The sequence below is a fragment of the Sphaeroforma arctica genome, assembly GCF_001186125.1.
Source record: "Sphaeroforma arctica JP610 unplaced genomic scaffold supercont1.469, whole genome shotgun sequence".
NCBI lineage: Eukaryota > Ichthyosporea > Ichthyophonida > Sphaeroforma > Sphaeroforma arctica.
In genome coordinates this window covers 39,849-49,964 of record NW_014040089.1, presented here as the reverse complement: position 1 = coordinate 49,964, position 10,116 = coordinate 39,849, and the positions used below count along the sequence as shown (strand labels likewise).

Below are 10,116 nucleotides of genomic sequence, written 5' to 3'. Positions count from 1 at the left end.
TCTTTTCAGAAAAGTATGCTCTATTTTTATATATATATATAAATTCCATTAAGGATCCCTCGGGGGCCTCTTAGGGGCCTATAAGTGGGGGGAAAGCGCTCCGGACAGATTTCAAGTTCAATAAAAGAAATAGGGACTCTACAGCTACGCTTTCGGTGATAAACCTTAGCTACGTCAGGACGTTTGTTTGTCGGTAAAATAGCCTCTGTATCATTTTTGTTCTTATGCAGGCGCTTGCGAAACTTCTTATTAAACGCCTTTAATACGTTTGGGTCGTCGAATGCCGATGGAGGTAGATCGTATTGTGCGCCATCTGCGAACTCTGTCGTATAGTAAGTCATACCTCCATGCTTGTACTTCCCCAGAACTTTCCTAAACTGGTAAGACATAAGAGGTGTAGTAGCTTCACGAGTGCGACGAAGGATCATTTCTGTCGTCGGAATTTAATCTGATCCGACATTAAGAGCACTTGAACCGGCAACATAGTTAACTTCGTAAGTTCCGCTCTTTTTATCGGCCACTGAAATTATGAATGATCCAATGTATTTAGCCGTAAGCACAGTTGTATCGGAGTTGTGAGCCATGATGTTGACTATGTCGCCCACCTCAAACTTGACTATCTTCTTTGAATCATTCCATCGCTTCTGTCTCTTCTTGAGTGCGATGTCCTTCATCTCTCTCAAGCAAGGAAAAACAACGTCTCTGGTACGACGCATCTTCTCTAACCATGGCAACACGTGATCATCCTGAGAATCCTTGTTGAAAGGTACTTGTAATTCACTATTACGGCCCCTGAAATAGTGAGCGGGTGTTGTACTAGTGACTGAATCCGGTGTCTCGTTCATTTGTGTCTATACCCAGTTAGTTGAGTATAGCCACATGTCAGCATCGTCTAGCAACGCTCCACGTATGAACTCCTTCATCTTTCTGTGTCGTAACTCATTCACACCTTGTGTCTGAGGCTTATAAGGTACACCCATCTTGTGGCATGATCCCTCAACGAGTAACAGTGTCGTCATGACATCGCCTGTAACTACCGTTGTCGGTACATACAATAGCTGGCCAGCCGAAATCTGCGAAACACTTATATATGCACTCAGCCCAGTTTGTGTTGATTTGTCTTTCAGAGGATATAGTACGTTAGATCTTGAAGCAACATCAAAAACGTGGCAGACATACTTATCTTTCGTGTGTTCGGACGTCGGTATCTCAACCAAATCAATTGAGAGACTACAGGTCTCAGACCGAATTTTACAGCAAGAAACCCTCTTTGATTTATGGAAGTCATCAGAGTTAGCTCACTCCCGCGAGCTAATCAATTTGCTTAAATTACTCTCAAGATTTGAGTTAATACTTATCCAACTTCCGAGAGCAGATTAAGTTTCTCAACCGATTCCCGAGAGTGGATCAAGCCTGTCAACCGCAACATTCTAATAATAGCTGCGGTTCTATGTGAGTCACAACCTATGCGGAAGGCATCATGTGATCAGCGTGAGATTTAGTTGCAGATAAGTTGGAATAGAAAAGCATCGAAGTGTTAAAGTGTTCCGCACAAACACCTTAAGGTATAAAACGAAAGGTGAGGTCAGAAATAAATACATACACTTTGCACTTTATTTGAAGTCTACTACATTGCACTCTAACAATAACCCCGTACCTCTTACAATCTTTCTCAGTCCTAACCTTATCCATGTATTTTAGAGTATGATTTTGCCTTAACCACGTCAGAGTGTCGTCCGCCGATGAACTTGTTGTATCAAAGTTTGGAGGTGAAGATTCCACCACTACATCACTTGGACTTGAAGACTCGTCTGGTCCAATCTCGCCTGAAAGATCGAACGTGTGAATTCTACTAATGTTCTCCTTGTCCATTAGTTTAGTTGCATGGTCGTATACATCTGGAATATCGTTCATCAACTGCTTGAGTAACCTTGTCTCGGTTTCGTATGCAGTTGCTCTATCAGACCGTATCTTCTAGATTGCTTTCGCTAGTGATGAGTTCCTCTTTGTTTCTGTAGGATCAAATGGTATCTCGGTGACGCATACTGCAGGTGCATGTGTCGTCCCAGCCTCTCATTGAGACTTAGGTGTCAAGAGTTGGATCTTGGATTCTTCAACCTCATGTTTGAAGGTCTCGGACAGTGTCCATTTGGATGTTCCAACTGAACCTATGTCGCAATGGAGTCATCTGGACTGCACGGGTACCCGGGTAGAGGAAAGTATCTACCTCTCTATCCACATATATATGGGCCCATATTGTATCATTGATATCAACTGCGGGAGCCATTTATCTGAATGTCTTATGGGACAACATAATTTAACAATTGTGGTATCAACAACCGCGGTGGATTCGCCCATGCGTTCTCATCTGATAAGTCGATTTGAAACCCATCACCGTCTGGATGTTCCAGAGTTCGGTATCGCGGCAGTTGCGCATTACGATGTGCTGCAAACATATGTGGACCATTTATGTTGTCTGCAATATTAAACCACCTCAGATTGGCCATCCAATCCGTAGCTAGTAGTTCTCGGACCATCTTGTTGAAGTCCGGTACAAAGCGTGACAGCATATCCGGTAAGTGATTATATATCCCTGATATATGTGTTATGCTAAATGAAAATTTCGCGATCGTGTCGTGCCATCGACTGACTAATTGTGAGTTGGGTTTCATGTCCTTTAGATGCTACAACAATTTCTGATCGCACAGTACATTGAAAGGTGTACCGTAGAGATAGTCCTTAAAATGAGTGAGTGCAGTCACAATAGCCAATATGTAGAAATACGGCCTCCGGTCAGTCTAAATATCAAGATCAAATGAGATAACACATTGGTTTTTATTTGTATTTAAAATAATTTAATACAAGTTTTTTTCCAATATTTCCAAAGTGTTCTAAATTCACTTTGATGGCTCCAATAGCCTGAGTATTTGGCATGACTCATTTGCTTGGACCTATTTGAGACGATAGTAGATGTAGGATATTATAAACTAAATTTTATAACCTCTGAACTACTACTTATAGGTTTTGGTCTTCCCGCCAATCTCCAAAATCCAATAAGTCTTTTTCTTTTTTATACTTTTCTTCAGATGGAACTTTATTATATTAACTAATGTATTAACTTGACTTACGTTCTTATGTCTATCTACGAATTGGACATGCGGTCATGAACACTTAGTACTTCTAGTGAAAACTATTCAATAAAGAACAGCTATAGATACGTCCTGTGTGATCGAAGATATTAAGGCTCTTACCAAGAGGCAGTCCCGATCATTCTTACACAAGCTACCACTGCTAAATCCTAACTGACTTAAATTGTATCTTAGTTTATATATCATAATTTAAACATAGAAATATCCATCTAAGTTTACAAATAGCTCCTGTTGCACCGTCGGGTAGTTGATATTTGACGAGTTCATAGCCCTGCTAAAGAACTGCACGTATCTCGGTTTCCTGTCAATCTTTTGATACAGAACGCTTCCTAACGCCATGTCGGATGCGTCTGTAGCCATCATGAATGGTATTCCTTCTTTCGGCGGCTGGACTACTGGAACTTGCTGAACTACTGTTTTGAGCTGCTTAAAGGCATCATCACATTCTTTGGTCTATAACGGTCCCAATTTACCCTTTTGACATCGTAAGTGTTCGAAAGGCTTAAGGTAGCTTGCCAGGTGTGGAACTCCATCTGACAGGAAGTTGACGAATCCGCACATGCTATTAACGTCCTTGCCTGTAGTGGGGGTTCTCCAATCCAGAAAGTGTTCGACCTTTCCGGGGTCGATCATAATACCCTCCCCGGAAACTCGGTAACCCAACAGCTGTATCTCGTTTACACCAAACTGACATTTCTTGCTGTTGATCTTGAACTTGTGTTTGTTTAGCCTTGCCAATACTTCTTGCACTACTCTGTCATGCTCCTCTTTGGTCTTGGTTAACACCACAATGTCATCGATATATATCGGTACATTATCCATGTTCCTAAACAGGTCCTGCATGATCTGATGAAAGAAGGTTGGCAACATATGTAAACCACATGGTGCTCCCTTGAATGAATACTGCTGTCCATCCCATGTGAAGGTGAAATACTTCCTATGTGGTTTGTATAACTTCATTTGGTGGTAGCCTTGCTTCAAATCGATGGTAAAAAATATCTTCGCTCCTTCCATTCTTCTCAACAATTCATTAATTCTCGGTAGGTGAAAATTGTGTGTAGGTATAAGAGCATTTATAGGACTCATATCAAACACACGAATCTGCTTTTACGTGCCATCTGAGTTAAACTGGTCTACAGCCAAGAGTGCAAGGTTGACTGGAGTCGGTTCATAGTTGACTGCAATTACCCCGTCTTCCAACCATGCCTTCACTTGTTCTCGAACTACCTGTTCGTGGCGCCACGCTACGTAGTTTCGCGTTGGACATTTCAACTTTGAAAAGTCAACTTTTGTCAAGTCTAAGCTCACGTATCCATTGTGAAATTAGAACTGCGCCCAGTCGGTGATCTTAATCTTGTTATTCTCGAAGATAAGATCCTTGAGTTTCTCCGTGAATTGAGGTGTCATCTTTTTCACAGTCTTTGAAGGCTTGTATACAGGCTTCAGCAGACTATCATCTGACTGATCCTTCTGTGGGTCTGTGTTCGTCGGTAAACCGGTAATCGTTATACCTAACGATAACAAATCTCCCATCCCCACTGTTATATCATAGTCTGGCAAAATGTTACAGACGACTGCCTTTGTAACTGTTGTCCGTTGATCAGCGAGGGTAAACCTCAAATCTATGGCCATGTCACGACATGTAATCTCCCTTTCCTCAGCTGAGATACATCAGTTATCTTACAGAATCTCGATGATATACATGAGATTTGCGAGCCCGGATCCAACAACGCTTTTATTTCATGCCCATTAGCTTGTACATCTGGAATGACGCGCTTATCTTGCAGTGCATTCTTTTGTTTCAGTGCCAAGATCCGGTAAGATTGTCACTTAACTTCTACCTTCGGTTGCACCCTTCACATGTGTTTGTGGTAACCTCCAGTCCAAGCGCATTCTGCACACTTCGCAATATAATGTTTACATTTCTCTGCGTGCCTGCCATTACAGCGTCCATTCGGCTCATGTTGGGTCATGCGCCAACCGGAATCCGTCTCAACACACTCCTTGACCTCTTTATACTTTGGTTTAGGAGGCTCGGCTGCCTGATTGGATTTGTTTCCTAAGGTCCCCTTGGTGTTGACATTGTTATTTTGACCATCAGCACCTTGCCCGTGCCTATTCTTCTGGCCAATTCTGTCTCCACCCTTGTTCCCTTTCTGGTTTCCCGTCCCCGCATGTGAGTCTCGACCACTACTCAGCCCTCCATTCGGGTTGGGCACCGCCTTCTTACTAGGCGGTATGAACTTCACCACAGAACATGGCCGTTTTGAAAACGTCTGGTCTGCGAGTTTCATAATACCATATGTTGGTCTTTCAATTGAAATCTCACGTACCTTGTCTGGATACGATTGATGCATGTCGGTGTACAGCACCTTTTGATCTTTTCGATGAAGAGACGACCAAAAGATCGTTTGCACCCACAACACGCACATGCTCAGCTTGTCTACTGACATTTTTTGTGTCTGAGCACGTGATATATGGGTGTCCAATTCCAAAAGGTAATGTGACACTGGTGTTCCTTCGTCCGGTGGTACCATAATGGATACCAGCAATTCCGGCCTGGGGTCTGTTGAGAACAGATTGACAATCATCTCGCTCTGCTCCTTCCACGTTTTCAGCTTTGTTTCAGTTACAGCAGCCTTTGCCTTCTCCAACTTATTATACTTATAAGATGACGGCTTGAAACTCTGTTGCGCAGCCTCGAAGCATAGGTTCTTATGTAAATATGCAATTAGCATGATTTGACAAAATTCCTTCAAAGATCTCGACAATAACGCTAAGTTACTCATATCGATAGGGTCCTTACGGTCTTTTCGATCTGGACGATAGGTAGTGGGTAACTTACCTATATCCTTGACAATTTTCTTACTGCCCACCGTCTCGATCTTGGATTGGAAATGCCTCGCCATTGTCATTCTTAAGCTGGCTTGCTCTATCGTCTCTTGATCCATCGCTAGCATCGCCTCTTCTTCTGCGTTCAGCATCCGAGCCGTGAAATCAGCAATCTTCTTGTCACTCTTCGATATCTCATCGACTGGTGTGTCCGTCTCCCTCATTCCAAGCAATCACTGATCATCTTCATAGTCACCGTCATCCTTCTGTCCTTCTTGCGCGTAGTCATCAACGTCGTCATCGTCAATGACTTCGTACGCTTGCCAGTCGGCGGTTGATAGTCTGATCCCGACGAGTCTGGTTCTTCAAATTCCGGCGATGTTCGACTCTCGTCATCGCAAGAACTCTTCGACTTCTCTTCCACCTTGATTTTTTTTGCCGGTTTTCTTCCGATCCTTGTATACTTGGAATGCGGATGCCAACTTCTGTAAGTCGCGCATGTAATCTTTGGTTCATGCACCGCAAGAACTTCGACTTCTCTCCCACCGTGAATTTTCTTTGCCGGTTTTCTTCCGATCCATGTATTCCTGGAATGCGGAGCCTCTTGACCTTGTGGCGTTGGGCTCTCCGGTTTTGATTCCGGCTGTTCCGGTTGCTTTGGCGGGTCTTCCGACGAATCCATCTTGGGACCTTTTCGCCCTTCTTCTCCTTAATTTTCTTTGACTTCTTAGACTTGAGTGGTTTACCCATCGTCACATCGTCAAAGACATCTTTGGGTAGGGCGTGTGCCATCATAATTGCCACATTGTCATCCGCTTGTGGATCAGGCGTCCATAAGTGTTCAAGAGGCGTGACCGTCGGCTGGCTCTTAGATGCCTTCGCTTTTCCTTTACGCTTCGTCATTGTCCCGATTGCGGTATAAACTTAAAATATATGTAAAAGTCAGAATAACCAGGCTGACTATCGATGACAATAAGTTAACGTAAAAGAAAGCACGATTTAGAGGTAAATTTGCACAATGTAATTTTTTAAGTTTAGCTTCAGCCCTTGGTATTGAGCTAAAAGATTAGGGGATTTAAGACTAAGACTGTTGTCTTTATAGTTCCGCTCTAATCACTCAATACTTCGGTCTAGATTTATTGATGTCAGTAACTAAGATCAGATTTCATTTCATTGGTTGCATGATATTTCATTCCATGTCATTTCATGCTTCGAAACAATCTTCCAATCGAAATTACTAATAAAATAACTCTTATGTCCAACTTAAGAAAATTAAAAGAAATCGAAAACACCATGTTGGTATAGTTAAATGTCTGCACCTATACCCCATCACATGGTACCTAGCTCTCCATCCCATTGAAGGCATAGAAGGGCACATCTAGTCGGCTGGCTAGAGGGGATTTTTTTTTTCATACCCCATTTTTCAGTGGGCTATCTCGCGCTGAAAGTATTCGGTAATGTAACATGTGTCGTCAAGTGTCAATTTCACCCGAGACACTCCCAACTATTATATTCCAATAGTACGATGTAACACATATCATTATAGAAAAACCATCATCTCAATACATGACCCTCTGGAGAGAGAAGAAAGAAAATATGGCTGAACGGACTAACGTCCGTTGGACAGGCCGGCTGACTCTTTTGCTTGGTACATTTGGATACATGCCCAAGTTGCTTGTATTATGATTAGTCGATTTTTCATGAAAATCTAAAAATATTCAACCAATTAAAATATAATATTTAAAAAAAAATTATGGTTCATTGGGTAAAATCACCTTGTGTTATGAAAAAATTATGTCTTTGTTCAAAGAAACACACTAACACACAAAACATGCTAATACGGTAGTATGAGGTTACTTTGTGCATACATATCCGTCACTTTTGTGAGCTTTCAAGATGGTTAACTGTGTCGTGGATGGTTGCTGCTCAGGAACTGGGTTTGACCATACCTATACTTATCGATTCCCGCCGAATGACGACTTTGTTCTACCAGTGGACGCACGCCTATCCAGTGCTTTGGCCAAAGGATTATTTCACTACAGTATCGTCGAAAGGTACTTGTGTTCCGAGATACTACTGTAGCAATCACTTTAGGGATGAAGACTTCCACTTGCTAACGGAAGAAGACTTTATCAAACACGCCAACAGAAAAAGAGGATTCAATCCCAATCCAAAGCACAGGCTAAAGCAGAATGCAGTTCCATCACTGCAATTCCCGAAGAGCACACATGTACGAAGTTTAGCCATCGACCATGAACGTCATAATCGTAACATAGCTCGAGCCAAGAGACAGAGAAATCAAGAAACAATTATGTTAATGACCGAAGAATAAATTCGAGCGCGAGAGAGAGAGGAAGATTTGGTACGCGATGTCAAAGAATTACGTGATGTGCTGATCGATGAGCATGCTGAATGGAAGGCAGATGAGAGAAATGACATGTAATTTTACAAGGTTATTCAATTAAGAATTGCAGCTTCTCCAGTTCCAATATCTGTCACATACGCAATACTCGTGAAACAGGACCTATCAGTCTGTGTGTATCGTCACAAATCCGTAGGATCACTGGTGAATATCTCAGACTCGCCTCTATACACTACAACTATTGTGTATGAACGTAGTAATAAGTATATACGATGAGTCCGTAGTTTTTCAGAGTTTACAGCTTTATTAAATACAATACATATATCGTATGACCTATTCGACCCTGCAACTTGACCTGAAACAAATTGCCAATCAGCTAGAGAGCTATGCAGAATCTCTTGCGAAGTTATCGGCGGATTATGATGGCGTGAACGAAGGTAGTGTGCATGCAGGATCTGTACAATACTGTCTTACTAGTGCACATGTTAGTCGAGACTATATTCCTAACTTGCAGTTCTTAGCAGAATAAACTCGTATAGCGAACACGCAGTCAAGAGGCTGCAGGTATCAAGGGAGGACCATGATGTTTGGTCAACATATATATAGTAGCGCACCAGGCGCTTACAAATTCATTCGCACGGACAACAAACAAATTTAATTGCCGAGTAGTGATCAATACATTGCCACTACACTACCTGTCGACTCCATCTACAGTTTAGGTTAAGAAAGCGCACATACAGAAGTACTCAACAGATTGTTCAAACTACGAACAGACAATGGGGGTTTGAGCACATGGTTCATAAAGCAATTTGGAGAAGATCAAACAAGACTGATAGACTCTCTCAGATACATACATGTTGATGACATCGAAAGTATATGTATGCTTCAATACAAAATGGCCAGATTCTAGGATTTGCACACAATCGACCATCACAACCGGCCACACACATTTGTTGTGTGACTATGTCCGGTGTGATGAATGACCAAAACAACACCCTACTCGCAATACCAACAGCCTCATCGGATGCAAAGTATTACGTCAACATTGTGGAGCGAGGGTTGCGATAGTGTATAAAAATGGGCGGCAGTCCAATTCTGGTTAGAACAGATGCACATGCGACAAACCGGAGTACTTTTGCAAGATTGAGTGTTAAGTATAATTCTGATTTACAAATATCAGAACAAGATATGCATGCATGGTCTCAAAAGGCCTATGACGAGCGATTATCTAAAAATATACACATACCGAATAGCAAGGTCCGCACTCATTTGGCCTTCTGCTATGTTTACGAATACAAGAACTTCCGCAATTGTTGGCGACTGGCACATAGGAAGGAGGTCAAATACCCAGCACTTCTGGATACGGATGGGACTGTACTGATTCCTGCAGACACTACTCGATAGAAGGATATCGAAAACCTGTACACAGCCCAAGAAAAAGAGGGGGCATATACGAATTGCAGATTATCTAAAAAAAGCTGCATTTCCTTCTGAAGATTCGGTATATCAAGGCGATATTAACGCCTTAGAGTAATTAAACGCTTAGGTTAAGTCTAAGTATCGTGAAATTCGAAGTAAATAAACGAAATGAGTCTTTTGGTAAAGTTAGGTATGCCTCGTGAAAACAGCAATACTCTGAGGGATTGTGAGTCTGAGACATTGCCTATATATAATCCTCTCAGTACTGTTCTCGCCGAAGGCATTTTATTTAGTGTTTCGTTGTCGCTCTATTAGAAATTATGGTATGTTTCGTTGGGGTGAATCTGAGAGACT

General features: G+C 42.1%; 3 protein-coding genes across 3 annotated transcripts; all 3 read right to left on the bottom strand.

The window, feature by feature from the left end:
* Positions 1-443: 443 nt before the first annotated feature.
* On the bottom strand, positions 444-1,914 carry SARC_06523 (hypothetical protein; the record flags this gene model as incomplete). Its single annotated transcript, XM_014299568.1, has 2 exons — positions 444-792; positions 1,658-1,914. 2 exons carry the CDS (start codon positions 1,912-1,914, stop codon positions 444-446), a joined length of 606 nt encoding a protein of 201 aa, XP_014155043.1.
* Positions 1,915-5,005: 3,091 nt separating this feature from the next.
* Positions 5,006-6,205, bottom strand: SARC_06522 (hypothetical protein; the record flags this gene model as incomplete). The annotated part of the gene is made up of 2 exons (XM_014299567.1): positions 5,006-5,967; positions 5,995-6,205. 2 exons carry the CDS (start codon positions 6,203-6,205, stop codon positions 5,006-5,008), a joined length of 1,173 nt encoding a protein of 390 aa, XP_014155042.1.
* A 168-nt stretch (positions 6,206-6,373) lies between these two features.
* Positions 6,374-6,884, bottom strand: SARC_06521 (hypothetical protein; the record flags this gene model as incomplete). Its single annotated transcript, XM_014299566.1, has 2 exons — positions 6,374-6,466; positions 6,528-6,884. 2 exons carry the CDS (start codon positions 6,882-6,884, stop codon positions 6,374-6,376), a joined length of 450 nt encoding a protein of 149 aa, XP_014155041.1.
* Positions 6,885-10,116: the final 3,232 nt, after the last annotated feature.